General features: G+C 45.5%; 2 protein-coding genes and 4 non-coding genes across 6 annotated transcripts in view; all 6 read left to right on the top strand.

The window, feature by feature from the left end:
• Nucleotides 1-3,887: 3,887 nt before the first annotated feature.
• dbpb (D site albumin promoter binding protein b) lies at nt 3,888-11,569 on the top strand. Its single transcript, XM_008285816.1, has 5 exons — nt 3,888-4,449; nt 4,544-4,823; nt 5,189-5,635; nt 8,316-8,575; nt 9,571-11,569. Exons 2-5 carry the CDS (start codon nt 4,634-4,636, stop codon nt 9,784-9,786), a joined length of 1,113 nt encoding a protein of 370 aa, XP_008284038.1. The 5' UTR covers nt 3,888-4,449; nt 4,544-4,633; the 3' UTR covers nt 9,787-11,569.
• A 601-nt stretch (nt 11,570-12,170) lies between these two features.
• Nucleotides 12,171-17,824, top strand: part of ntd5 (ntl-dependent gene 5) — a 21,075-nt gene continuing 15,421 nt past the window's right edge. Inside the window, exons 1-3 of the mRNA XM_008285815.1 lie at nt 12,171-12,269; nt 13,578-13,712; nt 16,650-16,841. Coding sequence (XP_008284037.1) covers nt 12,197-12,269; nt 13,578-13,712; nt 16,650-16,841 — 400 coding nt within the window. The 5' untranslated portion in view covers nt 12,171-12,196. The remainder of the gene's footprint in view (nt 12,270-13,577; nt 13,713-16,649; nt 16,842-17,824) is intronic.
• On the top strand, nt 14,396-14,468 carry trnaf-gaa (transfer RNA phenylalanine (anticodon GAA)). Its single transcript has one exon. It is a non-coding gene; the product is annotated as a tRNA-Phe (tRNA).
• trnaf-gaa (transfer RNA phenylalanine (anticodon GAA)) lies at nt 14,890-14,962 on the top strand. Its single transcript has one exon. It is a non-coding gene; the product is annotated as a tRNA-Phe (tRNA).
• Nucleotides 15,387-15,459, top strand: trnaf-gaa (transfer RNA phenylalanine (anticodon GAA)). Its single transcript has one exon. It is a non-coding gene; the product is annotated as a tRNA-Phe (tRNA).
• Nucleotides 15,717-15,789, top strand: trnaf-gaa (transfer RNA phenylalanine (anticodon GAA)). Its single transcript has one exon. It is a non-coding gene; the product is annotated as a tRNA-Phe (tRNA).

Genomic DNA, 17,824 nt, shown 5'->3' with positions numbered 1-17,824 from the left:
GGAGGCGTGCACGTGTTGTGTATGTTGGGTTTTCAGCTGCAATGACACAGATTCAACACCTTTATTAGCCACTGCTGCATGCCTGGGCAGAGATTTCTAATGGTCAGACCTGTGGGAGATATAAAGAACTGATCTTTCAAATCATCATACCAACTTGAAACAACTCAAATGTAGGATAAATGCTCTGTGACGTGGTCAAACCCAGACCTCCATCCACAGATCAAATCACAATATCTGTCTGAAAAATCACCATTAGTTGTTTTCTCCTAACCGTTCAGGCCCGGCGTTTTGGTTCCGTCTGTGTCGCTCGCAGACGTGAGATGCGATGATTCATCCCCGCTGCCGTTTGAGGAGGAGGAGGCAGGTCAGCTGGTGATAATGTGAGGAGACCACAGCTGGACAGAATTAAAGTCTGACAGCTTTATTCAGGAGGAGAACCGGGACCGAGTTAAACGACGGGAAGCAGAACTCCTCGTTACCGCTGACAGCACTGTTGCAGGATTCGCTATTGCTGAGATGAGATGTAGTTTATGTCCCCAGAGTGAATTTATTTGTCAGAGGTGCAAAATTGTGAAGAAACAGACGGCGTGGTGATGTTCCTCCACTCCCCGCCTCTTGTTTGTCGTATGTTTGACAGGTTTTGTTTGACCTCTCAGACGCTTCATTTCTTGCATTCTGGGGATTTTTTTTTGCATCAATTTAAGGAAAAACATGTTTTTTTTCCCATTTTCATGACAACCTAATTATCTGTCCAAAAAAATCTGATATTTTTGGTGAATATTTCAGCCCTATTAGTGATGTTTTCCTCAGACTCACGCAGAACTGGAGCTGATTAAAGTTTACTAGAATTCAGGAAATTAAGTGTTTGATGCTCCAAATATTTGAATGCCCAAACCGGACCCACACCCATGGTCCCAGGGACGTGTTTTAGTTCCGTCTGTGTCGCTCGCAGACGTGAAATGTGATGATTCATCCCCGCTGCTGTTTGAGGAGGAGGAGGCAGGTCAGCTGGTGATAATGCGAGGAGACCACAGCTGGACAGAATTAAAGTCTGGCAGCTTTATTTAAAAGAAGAGCGGGGACAGAGTCAAACGAAGGGAAACTGAGCTCGCTGTTATTTTGGTGCATAATATTGGGATAATCTCAGGTGTTTATTAAAGCTTTTATGCGGTGACTCATCTGCATGGGCGAAGGTTCCATCTGAACACTGGCGGGGACATATTAAGAGGAGGCCTGGGGTCCAGCTTCTAAACAGGAAACACTTCATATATGGCATAGTAAAAAAAAAATTAAAAAAGTTTCCTCCAGCAAAGGTGACATAAAAAAAAATATTTTAAAAAAATGCTGGAATACTGTAATATTCAAAATATGTCAGTAAAAACATAAATAAATGTAAAAAATGATGAAAATACCAACAAATATCTGTAAACAGTGTAATATGCAAAGGGGCACAATGTAAAAGAACAGATTACCATTAAGTGGACATTATTTACATTTTAAAATATATATATATGTATATATTTTATTTTATTTTATTTATTATTAACTGTAATTTACTTAAACAGAATAGTGGTTTTTAAAATTTTTTTTTTTTAACAGTACTTAAAATGCATCAGCTTTCTTTTAAATAACAGCAAATATCTGAACAATAAAGATATTTTTTCTGATTTAAATAATGATATAATTTTACAGTCAAACATTGTGAAAAGTACAAGTTGCTAATTGTAAACTTGCTGATTTTTCATGTGGCAATTATTCACAGGTTTGGCCTGTTTTTTATGGTTAACGTGTTTATTCTTACGTTTTTTGGGATAATTTTACCAAATATGATCTGTAATTTAAAAAAAACAAACAAAAAAATTTGTAAAATAAAAATAAAGAAATAAATTAACAAAATATTATTTTTCAATTCCTAGTATACATATTAAAAAAACAACAGAGAATATTTGTAAAATAATCATATTTTTGCTGATTTAAATACAGTTAAGAATAATGTCATTTTACAGCTAAGCATTGTAAATAAAATGAATGAAAATGAAATGAAATGAAAAATACTTTATTTATCCCAGAAGGGAAATTCAATCTTGTAAAAGCTCACTTTTTTTTTTTTTTAATCAATACAACATATATTCTATACAACAACAACAACAATCATTCAAAAATGACTATTTGTAAAAAATAAATAAATAAAATAAATAATATATATGTATTTATTGTTTTGGATGTGGATATTATTTACTATTTTACTAATTTTTTCGTCTTTTTCTTTTCTTTGTTGTTGTTGTTGCTGTTGTTGTTTTTAACAGTTAAGGCATATATTAATACTCTTTTTCTGTGATTTTATTAGATAATATATTGAATTTACCAGAACTTAGGGGGGAAAACAATTGCCATTTTTATTAGTTGTTAATATCATTTTACATTTAATTTTAGAGTCAAATGTTATAAAATATTTTTTTTAAAATAGTCCCCGCTTTGGTCTCTTTTGTTATTATTATTATTATTGTATTTTTACATTAAACATAAATGTTATTTTTCTGTGTGATTTCACAAGATATCACCTGTACTGTAGCATATTATGGAAAATCTGTAAAATAACAGATAAAAATATTCACTATTTTAAGTCCCCCACACATCATTTATTTACAGTGTTGGCCTGTTGGTCAACATGTGCCTGTTTTTTGTTTGTTTGTCTTTATGTATATCATAGTATAATAGTATAATATTATATAATAATAATAATAAAAATAGTAGTAGTAGTATAATAAAATATAATAACAATAATAGTAGTAGTAGTATGTTATATCATAGTATAATCATACTTTTGGCCTGTTGGTCATGTACATTATTATTATTTATGTGATTTTACTAGACATCATCTGCAATGTAAGAAAACAAAGATGGGTAGATAGATAGATAGATAGATAGATAGATAGATAGATAGATAGATAGATAGATAGATAGAAATAACAAATAAAAGATAACCAAGCATTAAAAGTTAACAGTGAGTGAATGATGGTGATAAAATATTGCAAATAATCTGTAAATAACCGATAAAAACACAAGTTATTCATCATTCTGCTCCCTGATAAACATCCTTTACCCACAGTGTTGGTCAACATGTATGATCACTATTTATGACGTGGTTTCTCTAGTTGTTATTAACCTGTTAACTACCAGTAACTACTCATGAATAAACCCAGTTGTGCTTGCAGCGGGCTCTGCTTCCTGCTGGCGGCTCTACGTCGGTTCCTCCGGTTCACTTTGTTCCTCGGTGTGTGCTGACTCTGTGAGTAATCTGATTACTCCTGCATGTGTGACTGTGCACAGACGTCGCGCTGTTTTGCATGTGCGCAGCGGCGGCCGTACAGTAGGACGGCGGCCTCGCGCTCTCCCCTTCCAGACGGCTCTCACGCGGCAGTGGCATGCACGAGGGGGAATCCGCGCGGGCGGGCCGGCTCGACCTAGTTCTGGCCAATCAGCGCGCGACGTGGGCGGAGCCGCGGCCGCACCGGGAGCCAATCGGAGCCCGAGCCGCGAGCGCACAGGCCAGGGCTCCGCGTGCCGCGTACACGTGAGCTGGAACAGCTATTGTGCGCCGCGAGGCAACGTGCGGGCGCGTTCCTCTCGCCTGAAAAAACGGCGCACTCACGTTGCCGGTGGATTACAAGGAAAGTGGAAAAGTCCTGCACGGTGCGAGCGCTGTGGCGGGGCCGCGCACACCGGGGACACGCACTAACCACGCATTAAAGGCGCTAAATTGTGGCAGCGCGAGACACGGTTAGCGGGAGTTTTGCGTGTTTTTTTTTTTTTTTTGCGCTGCGCCAGCAACACGGTGCGTGGAGCTGCGGCGGCTGCAAACAAACACGGTGTCCTCCTCGAGGTGTGGCACGAGGGTGGGCGGGGCCGTAAATAATAAGCGCCGCGCTCACGCCGCGCCTCTCGCGCCTGGACTCGCTTGTTCCGCGAGCTGTGACGTCACGTGAACTGCCCGTGTCCGTTCCAGCTGAGAGAGAGAGAGAGAGAGAGAGAGAGAGAGAGAGAGAGAGAGACCGTGGACGTGGAGCGACCCGAACACAGAGCCGAGCCCGTGAGCCCGTGACTGGATCCACCGGACGCGCAGAAAGTACAGACAGAAAGAGGAAACGACCCCCCGGTCCGCCTCCTCCTCCTCCCCCGACGGACACCGAGCGCAGAAACAGCAACACAACTTGTCACCCACCGACACGGACGCTGCTGCCGCCGCTGCGTGGTTTTTTTTCCGTCTCTCTCCTGCTTTTCCACGCGCACTGTTTTGGAAAGTGTTTCCTGGATTTCGGGGGATTTTACGCGCAGCTCTCCCGGTTCTGGACGGTTCCTGCTCGGATGCTCGGTTCCTCCCACACTGCGATGGAATACTTCGACGAGAATATTTCTGCGTGGAAATAAGCAGCTCTGCACGACCCTCAGGTAAAAGTTAAGCCAACTCTGAAACTCGGCGCCGCTGCGTCACTCTGTCGGTTGTTGTTATTCTTCTAAACTGCCCCCCTCGCCCCCTCCCCAGCCGCCCAGCGTATCGTCCCATTGGTAGGTGCTCCACTCCGCTCGCCTCGCCCCCCTCCGGTGCTCCAGGTGTCTCCGTGTCTGGTCCAGGATGTCCAGGCAGCTCTCCCAGCTCCCGAACCCCGACCTTCCGGCCGGAGCGAGCCCCCAGTTCGGAGGTTGTAACCAGCCGGCGGGCTCCCTCACCGGGGGCCACCTGAGCTCCATGGCGGGTCTGAAGTCGCTGCTGCAGCACCCCATGAAGGGGGACCAGCGCCTCAAGAGCCCCTGCGAAGGCAAAGGTGAGACAAGTTCTGATCCAAACACACTGTTCACATGCATTGTTCACATTCAGGCATCTGGTTTCTCTCACATGCTGCCTGTGATGCACCTGGATTATAATCCAGCTCCAGGCTGCATCCAGATTAACACCAACATGTTTTCAGCTGCATCTCGAGCTGCCACAGCAGCCATTGTGAGATTTGTTCAGGAGCTTATGTAGATGTTATGACAACAAATTGGTTTCGTCTCCCTTAATGCTGCGATTCTGCTGCCATCTGCTCCATCTGGGGGAGGTTCTGCTGCTGGCGGGTCCACCTGCTGCCTCACATGTCTCCAGGAAACTTTGTGTTGAAGTTGCACCAACGTAGTGTCTTGTCTCCTGCAGATAAGGACAGGCTGGACCTGGACGAGGACTCTCTGGGAGTGTGCTCCATGAGGAACGGTGGTGGAATCGGCAGCAATGGCAGCAGTAGTGGCTGCGGCGCCGGTTCCGGAAACGGAGGAAACTTCAACCAGTTCTTGGGGCCTCTGCTGTGGGATCGCACCCTGCCCGCGGACGGCGGCCTCTTCCAGCTTCAGTACATGGACTTGGAGGAGTTTCTGACCGAGAACGGGATGGGCAGCATGCACAGCAACAACAGCTCCAGCTCGGCCCAGATCCCCTCACAGAGCTCCCAGTCGGCGGTGCCCAACCAGAGCTCCCAGTGCCTACCGCCCTCGTCCCCTCCCGGTTCCTCGTCCTCGTCGCCATCGTCCTCCTCCTCGCCGTCGCTCATCGGGCTGGAGGTGGCTCAGCCGCAGGGTCTCTCCGGAGGAAGCGACTGCCTGCACGGTGAGTGGAACCACCGGTATGGGCCCAGCGGCGGCCATGATGGAGACAGAGTGTCCCGGCCGCTGATAGGAGGCTCCACAGTTCACTAGTGATCAAGGTTATCTGCTGTATCTGTGATTCAGCAGCAACAGAACCCCACCGTGACCGAGCACTTTCTGTCCCGCGGGGTCAAAGTCACATGAGCTCAACCGTGACATGTGCGGTTTCTTAATTTTATTGCTGTCATTCTGCAGCAGGGCTGGAAGTTTTGAGGAGACGAGGAGGTAAACAGAGATGTGATGAGTCAGTGGCGGGGAGGTTGTAGTTTCTGGCATGTGACCAGAGTACAGTAGCTTCACAACAGCATCAGCCAGCGCAGAATGTGCAGCGGGTCAGAGAACAGGAGGCAGAGCCCGGAGTGGAGTGTTTGTGGTTGCGTGTCTTTAAATCTCTCCCCACTTCACACGCCACAGCCATGTGCACGCGTCGGTACACGTGCCGAGGCTGGGCGTTCTGGAGGGAGAGAACAGGGAGGTGGAGCCAGAGGGCCTGGAGGGGGCGGAGAAGGCAGGGGGAGGGACGCTCGGCAGCAGGAAGAGCTTCCTCCTCCTCCTCCTGCTGCTGCTGCTGCTGCTGCTGCTGGACTTCAAACTGATCTGAGCACACATGAAAGCAGTTTTGTGCCTTTAATTCAGCCCCGGAGCGGCAAAGTTCACCAAATTATCGATAAAATGCATTTAAAGTGAATCAGAGAATGTGGAAACTCTCTGAGGCGACTTCAGGTGAATGTTTTGCACAAACTGCAGACTGCCGCCGACCGACAGCTGCTTCGTTAATTTTAAATGAGGCAGCAACACATGATTATCAGCCCACTGGGAGCTGCACGCGCTCAGTGGGTTTTCACATGCGAGGAATTCGATTCAGTGCAGTAACGAGAAGGAAGAACTTAAGAGAAATGAGCAGCAAGTGGAGCGAAAATGAGCGATTCTCCGTCACAAAGAGCTCAGAAAATATGCACAGGTCTTAGTTTGAAGGCAGATATCACTGATACGATGTTAAAGATGGACTTTATTGCTGTTTTCAATCAGATCAGCATTTTACCTGCAGAAGTCCTGAAAATAGTAAAAAAAATCAGATCCACCATTATTACATCCCGTGTGCATCGATAGGGTTTCCCAGTTTGCAATTCAGCAAATACTGATGAAAAGAAGATACGACAAAGAAATCAGGTGTTCTAGTGAAGCAAAAATAAGGAGTGTTGGACTTCTAGAGTAAAACACAAGTCAGAAAATAGTCAGCAGCAGGTGAACCAAAGTAGGGCTTCACCTGCAACACAGTAAAATCTGATGAGAAGAGATTTTTAAAGAAAGATTTGGAAAAGAAATCAGCAAGTGGAGCAAAAATATGCAATTTTAGATCCTAAAACGTAACAGGAATATTTAAAGTGTGCAGAAATGTGCAAATTATTCTCCTGAGGATGTAAAAATCTTCATCCTATGTGGTGTAAACAAGCTGAGACGTCCTGTTTATTCAGCTCCAAACGTTTTATCTGTTATTTAAAGGCTTAAACAACCAAATGAACCAAATCTACTTAAAAGTTTTGGGTCCAGAAAGCAGAAAAAGACAAACGTGCTGGTTGAAGCAGTTTCCTTCAGGATCAGATGCATGAGCAGTAATTAAGAAAGAGCGCCTTTATTTTAGTCTGATACGAGGACTTGTGATTGTGGGACGGTTTATTTCCGTCACAGCTTCTCTTACATTCCAGATCTACTCATGACACGGTCAGCAGGTGTCACTGGTTTGATTCTGACGCTGCCAGAACTAGTTTTTATGCCCTTTACGCCGCTTTAGCTGTCATTACGTCTGCATTAAACACCAGCATTGTGCAGCTTCAGAGGCTGCGTTCAGCGTGTGTCAGAGCCGTTGTGTCGCTGCGTTAATCCCAGCATGCGTCACTGCACGGGAGTTTCGGTCGTGTCTCTTTGCTGTTATTTCTGATTTTCTGATCGATAATCAGCTCGAGCCGTTTGTGTGCAGAGACGTGAAGGGAGTTTGGTGGTGGAGGAAGGTGCTCCGGGCCTGCCGGGGGCCGGGGGGAGGTATAGCCCTATACTGGCCCCACTTAAAGAAACTGGTTTTGAGGGGAGGGGAAGACGGTTACATAACATTTCCACTTTTAGATTCTTCTATCGGCAGTAGTTCTGGAAGTTGGCGCAGATCCACAGGAATTTCTCTGCAGTTTCCTTCTCGAAAGTCACAAATATCACGAAGCGATCGAGCTGACAGATTCCATGTGGTTTCTCCAGGAGGTTATGATTCAACTCGTGCAGCGTTTGACCAGGACAGGTGTAGAACGAGTCAGAAGGATCAGGGAGTCTTTAGATGGCTGCATGTGTTTGCTGAACGTTCAGCCGTTACACCAGAGAACTGCAATTTGTTGTATTTGGCGCTTAAATGCCGCCTGGAAGGTGAAAATCTGCGCCTGGAAAACATCCTCAGTTCTGAGAATCAGTCAAAGCAGGAATGTTGTTTGTTGTTTACCTTCGAGGCCGCAGCTCTCTGCCGCCACCTGCTGGCTGCCGCCGGACGCTGCACCTGTTTGTGTCGTCGTGCTCTGCTGTCAGCCGCCTGAATCGCAGGCTGGAGGATGAATGCGGCCGGCTGAGCGGCGTGTAATGCAGATTTCTCTCTCTGATTCCAGGGAGCCAGACGAGTATGAACGACTCCTGCGAGTCGCCCTCCTCCTCGTCCTCGTCCTCCTGTCCGCCACTGCTCACGCCCACCGGCAGCGGCCCGGACGGCGTCGGCATCTTCGACATGGACTCCTCGGACGTGGGGATGTCCGACGGCTCGGGGCAGCAGAACTTCGACCCCAGGAGGCATTCGTTCAGCGAAGAGGAGCTGAAGCCGCAGCCGATGATCAAGAAGGCCCGAAAGATCCTGGTGCCGGACAACATGAAGGTGAAGGCACGCTGCTTTTATACTTTCATGAATAAAACTGTGGCGACGTGTTTAAAATAAGAGTCGGACAGGTGATCAGAATAAGGTGCTGTGAGGGGGGATGTACTCTGAGGCCTTGATTAGGAAGCTTGAAGGCAAATATCATTAATACAACAAAATAAACTCATTTATTTTTAATTTCAATTAGTTGTTGAACAGTTTTGCCTCCAGAAGCCAGAAAAAAAAAGTCAAAAAGCACAAAATTCTAGCGCTCGCTGCCACTTTGGCCCAAATATATTTAATTCTACAACTGAGAATAAAGCAGCACGCTTCTGACTAATAATAACTGTAAGTGTTTGTCCTGTTAGATGACTAATCAGCTCATTGTTTCAGCTGTGAGTCCAGTCTGAGGGAAAGAAAACCAACCGAGAACACAAATTATTAACACAAGAGCAGAAATGGGAACAAACTGGACTCATGTTTACGAGGAAATTTGTCGATTTCATGACAAAACGCCAGAAAACGGTGAAAGATGTGGATCAGTGTTTCCTCAAATGTCCAAATATTCAGTTTACTGTCAGAGAGGAGGAAAGAATCCAGAAAGTTTTCACATTTAAGACGCTGAAATCACAGAATTTGGACTGTTTTAATTGAACAGTCGACACCTGATGCAGATCTAGAAAATGCTGCAAAGGAAAGATTGTGAAATAAAAGCAAAAGCTGCAAAACAGAGAACTTTTTTTTCCCAGATTTCACTTGAGTTTTTGACTTAATCGTGTTTAAAGGTGTCATAAATGGAGGCACACGAGATATTTTGCATTAAACACAAAAGCCAAAGCATCATTTGTAGCTTTGCTCTCAGACAAACTCCCACATGTGTGAGATCAGGGCAGCAGCTCGACCTCCTCAGAGCTTCACACGCTTCTGAGGAAACCAGTCGGAGCCTCCATCGATTCTTCTGTCGGCGTTTTTTTTTATTCTGATGATAATGTTGTTTTCTGAACCTGTTTTCTCAGGATGAGAAGTACTGGACCAGGCGGTACAAGAACAACGAAGCCGCCAAGCGCTCCCGAGACGCCCGCCGCCTCAAGGAGAACCAGATCTCGGTTCGCGCCGCCTACCTGGAGCGGGAGAACGCCGCCCTGCGACAGGAAGTGGCCGAGATGAGGAAGGAACTGGGCCGGTGCCGCAACATCCTTAGCAAATACGAGAACCGCCTCGCCGACCAGTGATACCGGCGAGGAGGCCGGTCGGGAAGAGGAGGAACATAAGCTGGATTAAATCTGAGACTCTGAATTTCTTTGGTGGCAGATGATGGACACGATGATGATGATGATGATGATGATGTTGATGATGATGATGATGATGATGATAATGATGATGAGGAAGATGATGATGAATGTATAGGACGAGGAGGTATCGAAGCTCAGGTGTCTTGTTTTGTCGAGCTCTTAAAAGTGATGGATGGAGAGAATAATTTAACAGATGTGACTTTTAAGAGTTTTGTTATTGGAGAATTGTATATTTTTATAATACTTCAGAAAAATTAGCGGGAGAGCAAATTTGGAGAATAATTTTGTATATTTTCTACAGATGGGGGAAAGCTACGGTGAATATCTTTTTATTATAGACGAGCGAGGAGGCGTTTGAGAGGTCGGCAGCCATCGGTGGGGATTTGTGATTATTCTAGTCGGAACAGCAGCAGCGGGGTCGCATGTAACAATTGTAATATAGAGAGCGAAATTATCTTAAAATCGTATAGTTCAACATTTTGTGGATTTTACTCGAGCACTTATTTTTTTTGTTTTTTTTTTCTGTCATGTTTCTGTCACTGGGAAACTCGAGGAGACGCCTCAGCACTCGTCTTGTGTGTTTTGTTTTTTTAATAGAACAACTTCATCCTTTTTTACGGTCTCGGCGACGTTAGCTCCTCCCGAGACCCTCTGATCCGTTCTCTTCTGTCCCAGTGGAGTGTTTTTCTGGTGTATTTTACCGACGCCTCCTTCGCCTCTATTTCTGTGTAAAACTCTTCCCATAACTTTCGGTCCCGCGGCTCGGAGCGGCTCGTATCCCCGAACCAACCGGTTTTTCGCAGTTAAAAAAAAAACAAAAAAAGAATGCACAACGTTACTTTACTGTACTCTATAAACACTTTCTGATTTAACTCCGGGGGCAGACGTGCTGTGTGTATCTGCTATTCGATGTGTTTCCAGGAGATGGGTCCCCATTGAGTGGAACTGTGTTAATTTCTCAGTTTTCTGGGAGAAATAAAAGCCAAAATTTCCAAATGTTGATCCACAGAGCTTGTTGCTACGTAGTGCTTCTTTCAGTGCTGCTCCTTCCTCACTGTACTTTATACTGTATCTTTAAACGTGTCTACATACACAGGGCCATGGTACACTATGTTATGTTCCTGGGGAGGGATGACTAGTACTAGAGTGTGACTTTAATCCCCTTTAATGACCATGATGAATAGTTACCATTACAGCTATTATTATTGTTCTGATTATGATGATTATCCCTCTTATTGTTGTTCTTTCTATATTATTGAATGTTTTTCTTTCTTTGGATGATCTGTTGCACCTTGAAAACATCTTCAGTGTTCCTCAGAAAGACTTATTCAAATGGAAAAACACCCTCCGTCTCTTCTACTTGGCATCCTGCAGCAGCCACCGTCCCGCCGTGGACTCCACCGAGCGTGGCTCCGTGTAGCTCCGTGCAGACTCCTTTCACCTCCTCTCGTTTCCCGGCTGTGGACGGACTATGCACACGACTCGATAATGCTCCCTGTCGGTTTCTTTCAGCCTTCGTCACCTCATTCAGTGATTGTTTGCTCTCCCAAACTGGACCCAAGTCTCCGATTACCCTCACAGATGTGGCTGATGAATCTTCTATAGTGACTCTAACTGCTGCATCAGTAGTGTCCGTGGTGCCCAGCCCACCAGTCAGTGCTGGTTCTTTGGATGTAGTTGAAAATTTCCCAAAAAACACCAATAAAAAGATTGTTCTCATTCACCAGTGCCGCAGGTGTTTTTCTGCATCTTGATGTTTGGTTTGAAGGCCGGTTTGCAGGAGAACCGGCCTCAGAGGTCGGGTTTCAGGCTTCGTTTATCACCAGACTGATTTGTGGTGAAATGTTCCCAGACTCGCTGTTTTTTTTTCTTTTCTTTTTTCTAATCCTCCCTGTTTGTGCACATTGTGTACATTCCTCTAATAGGCAAAGCAGTTCAAATATGCGTTCTTGCCCAACGATGGCGGCGCTGCTTCTCTCGCTAATTAAATGTACACGGACGGATCAGAGGCGTGTTGACGAAACACAAGCTTCAATTAAGGAATCGTGCAGAATTTGCATTTCAAACAATCAGGTGAAGTCCTTCAGTTTGTTCGTTGGATCCTGTTTGTTGTGAGCAGCAGTCGCGTACATGACATCCCCTTCATCTGCTGTCTCAACAGAAATGGGTGAAAGGTCCTTCAGACTGGAATTTTCCTCACTTCTTTCCTCCTCAACGCGAACCAGATGTTTGCTCCTGGGCTGGACCCTCTCCCCCCTCTCTCCCACCCTCTCTCCCACCCTTTGTTCCCCCTTAAAAACGCTGCGTCTGCCGATCCGCCGCTCATACCGTCCCAGGCCCGACTGCGAGGATGGACCGTGCACCGCTGCTGCTGCTGCTGTCGCTCTGGGCTCTGACCGGAACCGTGTCCCAGCAGGCTTCAGGTACGTCCTGCATCACTCACACCTGGAGGCTTCACACCTGCACGCACAGGAAGCTCAAGCAAACACTGGGCATGGATGAGAACTGACCACTTACTGACTGCATGCATGCTTTGCTGCTCTGGAGGATGAACTGTTTGTCGCCAGAAAGTCATCAGACTCATGCATTTATTAGCACCGGTACAGAGGATGTGTTTTAGATGAGTTTCATCCTAAACTAGATCATCACATTTATCACTAATATGTGGATGCAAGTTAATACCGTCTCTGTAAGTTTGCTTCAACTCTTCAGTCCAAGTTTTTGTCACTGTTATTTAAATTTGATTTTAACATTTCTTTGTGCTTTAACTTTTAAATCCCTTTTTTTTGGTCACTGTAAATTAATTTTAAATACTCTTCTGTAATGTTTACTCAAATATTAACTTAAATAATGACGTAAAATCCTAAAAGATGTAAGTTTCATGCATTTTGAAATGCAACCAAAGTGCTGCTCTTTCTTCGATGTATTTATCTGCTGAAATATAATAAGTTGATCTAAACAATAGTGAAGACGCTGCTTTTTATATGTGGAGCACATTTAGAATAACTGATGTTGAGCCAAAGTGTTTTACAGCAAAGAAGTGAGATTAACTTCATGAATTTACCCAACAAGTTTAAATATTAAGGTTAAAATCCTACATTTTTACTCTAAAATACAAACTAACTCAACTTAAATATAAAGGATTAGAACCTAAAATGTTCCACCTCGTTTACAAAACTAAGTTTAATTCCCTGCAAAGCTGCACATAGAACCTAAATGATCTGTATCTGCGCGACATGTATGTACCGTACACCGTGTCTCTGTCCACGCTGTGTGCAGGAGCACATGCGTGTTTGTGGTCACACGTGTTGCACGTAGCGAGGATACAGTAGCACACATGTTTTCAGTCTGAGAATTGAAAAATGGGGAACACAGTCTCCCCCGTTTCCTCCCCTCTCCAGCGCTCGGTGGGTGTGTCGGCGCAAAACTTAGCGTAAGTGGAGGATTTTAGCTTTATGATGGGATACATATGGAGGGAAATGAGGGCGGGTTGCTCCTCTGCGTTCTCACTTCTCAATGAGAAGGAGTGAAGCTTGCTCATCTGGCAACCTGGGTGGCAAACGTTTGCCCGGCCACCCAGCTGACTTTACTCTCCTTCCAACAGAAAACAAAGCAGAATTTGGCAAACAAAGCCTCCTCAGCCCCCTTGTTGTTTTTTTGTTCTGTTTTTTTACACTCGGCCGTGAACGCAGCAAACAAAGTGACAGTGTCTGTGTGTGGTGTCCCTGCAGGGTCGTGTCCGGAGAGACTCCTGGGCGACGAGAGGAGGCGGACGTGTCCTCGGCCCTGCAAAGATGACCAAGACTGCGGCAGCAAGCGTCAGTGTCTGTGCGACGGCCAGTGTGGTCTCAGCTGTGTGGCTCCAGGTAACACTTTGTTAGTCATTAAAAGTGTTTGTGTGTGCAGCTGTGCCAACATGCATCTGTGCCTTTCTTCCTGGAAAATAACATTTAAAAAAAGCCTTAAAAAAAATCTGTCCTCAGAATCCACCTTGTTGGAATCTGTAGATTTTTAAAATGCTTTTTTTTGACACCTCTTGGCCTCTGTAAATGCACAAATTGAGCAGCTGGGAAGAGTTTAAGGAACAGCTGCCAAGTGTCTTTGGGACACAAAATGAGTTGTGATGACAAAGCTGACCCTAACCCATCAACCAGCAGGAGACTGAAGGTCAGAGGTCTATCCAGTGACTTCCAGCAGGTCTTCTGTCTGTACAGCAATAGTCTGCAGCAAACAATGGTCTGACTGCACCTCATTGTCACTCTGCTGCAGGTGAAAACTCTTCTAATTTCTTTAAACCAATCACAATCATCATGGGTGGAGCTAAGCCAAGGATGCAGTGATGGTGCCCCGGCAGTAAGCGAATTGTTTTGGTGGAACATTTACATGCAGAAAGGAAGGAACTGTTATTGAAATGGATAATTCACCAAAACAACTGTCTTACCGCACAATTCAAATCCTCAACTAGCAGCAGCTCTAAGCTCTTTGGCACGTTTGCAAAAAAACTTGCTGTCGTTTGCACCATTTGGCCTCCATACTTGCATAGTTCCAGGCCGAAATAGCTCAGTTGGGAGAGCGTTAGACTGAAGATCTAAAGGTCCCTGGTTCGATCCCGGGTTTCGGCAGCTCAGAAGAGTTTTAGGGTCTGAAAGTGTGGCAGTAAACATGAATGCTGTTGTTTCGATGCTCCATCTGAGCATTAGCCTGAAGATATAAACCTTTAATGGTTGTGTCCTAGTCTTGCATAGCTGCATCTTAGAATGGTCTGACTGCACCTCAGTATTACCTACACCTTAGAAAAGTTTTACACGTGTAACTTGTGACAGTCAGTTTACACAGGGCCAGCCCAGGATGCAGCGTTGTGGTATGTTATGCCTGCAGTCTACATTCGGGCAGTCAGGGTAGAGCAACATGGCTCTGACTACCTGCTTTCAAGGAGTCCTGGATGCTAGCATCTTTTGGCAGTTTTACGTTGAATTTATAATTTGGCTTTTAAAATATTGCTGTGTTTTGCACTTGTTGGCCTCCATACTTGCTGATTTTCATGCCGAAATAGCTCAGCTGGGAGAGCGTTAGACTGAAGATCTAAAGGTCCCTGGTTCGATCCCGGGTTTCGGCAGCTCAGGAGAGTTTTCGTGTCTCAAACTGTGGTAGAAAACATGAACACCTTTGTCTCGATGCCACATCTGAGCATTAACCCAAAGACCTAAAGCTTCAATGGTTCTTCTAGTCTGTCATAGCTAAAACTGATTGACTGCATCTCATTATGCTCCGGAAAAAACACTGACTTCTTTGTATTTCTTTAAACCAATTACAATCATCTTGGTTAGCGCTAAGCCCAGGATGCAGTGATGGTGTCCCTGCAGAATGTGATAGATTTGTTTTAGTGGAACATTTCTCTTTACGTCATTAGTGCTTTTTTAACAATCCAGCTTATTGTCAATATTTGGAAAGATTTCGGCAGGTTTATATTGTGATTTGTCCTTTAAAAAAAAGCTTGCAGATTTTTGCACCTGTTGGCCTCTGTACTTGCTGATTTTCATGCCGAAATAGCTCAGCTGGGAGAGCGTTAGACTGAAGATCTAAAGGTCCCTGGTTCGATCCCGGGTTTCGGCAGCTTGGAACAGTTTTAGGATCACAAGGCTGTGGTAGAAAACTGTTGTCTTGATGCTCTATCTGAGGATGAACCTGAAGATCTAAACCTTCAATGGCTCTTCTGGTCTTGTCATTTGTAGGATACCATCTGACCTTCTTGTTTCTCTTTAAACAGGTTTGGACAGATATCGGCAGATTTATATTGTGATCTGTCCTTTAAAAAGCGTGCACTTTTTTGCTTTCTGCTCTTGTTGGCCTCCGTACTAGGCTGTTTTTGTGCCGAAATAGCTCAGCTGGGAGAGCGTTAGACTGAAGATCTAAAGGTCCCTGGTTCGATCCCGGGTTTTGGCAGATCAGGAGAGTTTTAGTGTGGCAGTAAACATCAGCACTGTTGTCTCGATGCTCCCTCTGAGCATTTACCTGAAGATCTAAAGCAGGGGTGTCGACATCCGGTCCTCGAGGGCCGCAATCCTGCATGTTTTAGATGTTTCCCTTCTTCCAACACACCTGATTCAAATGATCAGGATCGTTATCAGACTTCTGCAGAGCTTGATGATGAGCTGATCATTTGAATCAGGTNTCAAATGATCAGGATCGTTATCAGACTTCTGCAGAGCTTGATGATGAGCTGATCATTTGAATCAGGTGTGTTGGAAGAAGGAAACATCTAAAACATGCAGGATTGCGGCCGTCGAGGACCGCAGTTTGACACCCCTGATCTAAAGCTTCAGCGGTTCTTCTAGTCTTGCATAGCTGCAGCACAGAATGATCTGACTGTACCTCAGTATTATAACAGGGCAAGACGCTCAGCTTCGTTAAACCAGTTACACCATCTTGGGTAAGGCTTAGCCCAGGATGCTGTGGAATTGTTTTGGTGCTGGAACCTCTTGGCTCTGTTGGCAGGTTTTTATAGAGTCTTGGTTTGTTTTTCAGAATGTTGCTGTCCAAGTAGTTCCTGAGCTTTAGACTGTCTGAAGGTCTGATAGGGAGGATATGAAAACAGCCAGTCCTGGGACATTTCACCACATATCACAGTCTGGTTATTGTAATAAAGCAGCAGTCTGAGGCTTGTTCTCCTCCAAACTGGGCTTTAGGTCAACATCCGGTTTAACAGGAGCCGGTCCAGTTACACAACCTCATTAGAGCTCTTTGAACAATCCAGCTCATTGTGAGAACCGTTCTGTCTCCTGACTGTTGTTCCGTCTCCTCAGGTCGGACGTGTCCGTGGCCTCTTCCCCAGAGCGAGACCTCCGACGCTCGCCTCCTCTCCCCCACTCACTCCTTCTCCGCCCTGCTGGAGGTTCGCTGCAAGCCGGGATTCATGCTGCCCAGCGGCCTGGACGCCACCATCCGCCGTTGTCAGGGCGACCGGCAGTGGAGCGGCGACGAGCCCATCTGCACAGGTGGGTCTGAGCTGGAAAACACTGTGTTCATGTCGCTGCCCGTAGACAAGATGTGAGAGGAACCCGTCTCGGGTTCAGGCCGGTCTCTGTCCATGTGAAGCTCATGTGGGTCAGAGACGGAGCGGCTCGGTGTGTTTGTGTGTTCGCGCGAGGCGGGCAGACATCCAGGGATGAAACCCCTCTGAGATTGTGTCGACTCAGACGTTGCACAACTGGGACCTAGTCTCCCCGTCGCCATGGCAACCGGAGCTTCAGTTGTTCAGAGCGGCTGTCTGCAGATCCAACTGCTGAACTCTCGATAAGTTTAAAGAGGACGTGAAGGCTGAATGCACGTGTGATCATACGCAAGTGCTTACAAAGCTCACGTGTGTGTTTTCTACCGTTGTTTAGGTTGTATTTGTTGCTCTCCAACACAACAAGAAGACAGTTCACCGCCTGAAAGCTTTATCAGGAGGAATTACAGCCCTCTGAACACAGCTTTAGGTGAAACTATGACTCTGATGTTGGACTGCCGCCTCCTATGTGATCTATATCGGACATGTGAGCAGCAGATTGAGGTCAGAGCTGCACTGCAAACATGTAAACAAATGCACCAGCAGCTGAAGCCAATTCCTGAAGAATGTAAGTTCAAAGGCCTTTTGGTTCGTGTTGAGTTTCAGTCAAAACGCTGTTGAGCGTCGACGTAGCCGTGTTGGTCTAAACGCAGAACAACCACAGTTAGAGTGAAGTCACTGTTCCTTACGTATCCAGCACATGTAAAATAACAGACACTGAGCCAGAGTGTTTATTCCAGCAGAGAATAACACTGAGTCCACAAATTTACACAACAGTTTTAAATATCGAGGTTAAAACCCGATCTGCTCTACAAAATTCACTCCCTCATTTAAAAATGAACATGCAGCACCTGAACATATGATCACATCAGCTCTGATGATGCTGACTTCATTAAACACTCACCTCCAGTCCAGTCTGTTCACACTCTG

The sequence above is a fragment of the Stegastes partitus genome, unplaced genomic scaffold (assembly GCF_000690725.1).
Source record: "Stegastes partitus isolate 25-593 unplaced genomic scaffold, Stegastes_partitus-1.0.2 Scaffold418, whole genome shotgun sequence".
In the NCBI taxonomy this organism is placed as follows: Eukaryota; Metazoa; Chordata; class Actinopteri; family Pomacentridae; genus Stegastes; species Stegastes partitus.
The sequence above is the reverse complement of the archived record's forward strand: the minus strand, read 5'-3'. Positions and strand labels throughout refer to the sequence as shown.

Bases quoted from the DNA above. Each gene is read 5' to 3' on its own strand.
- dbpb (XM_008285816.1), top strand. From the start codon at position 4,634: ATGTCCAGGCAGCTCTCCCAGCTCCCGAACCCCGACCTTCCGGCCGGA. The intron at 4,824-5,188 runs GTGAGACAAGTT...TGTCTCCTGCAG, and splicing joins GAGCCCCTGCGAAGGCAAAG to ATAAGGACAGGCTGGACCTG. The intron at 8,576-9,570 runs GTGAAGGCACGC...CTGTTTTCTCAG, and splicing joins TGGTGCCGGACAACATGAAG to GATGAGAAGTACTGGACCAG.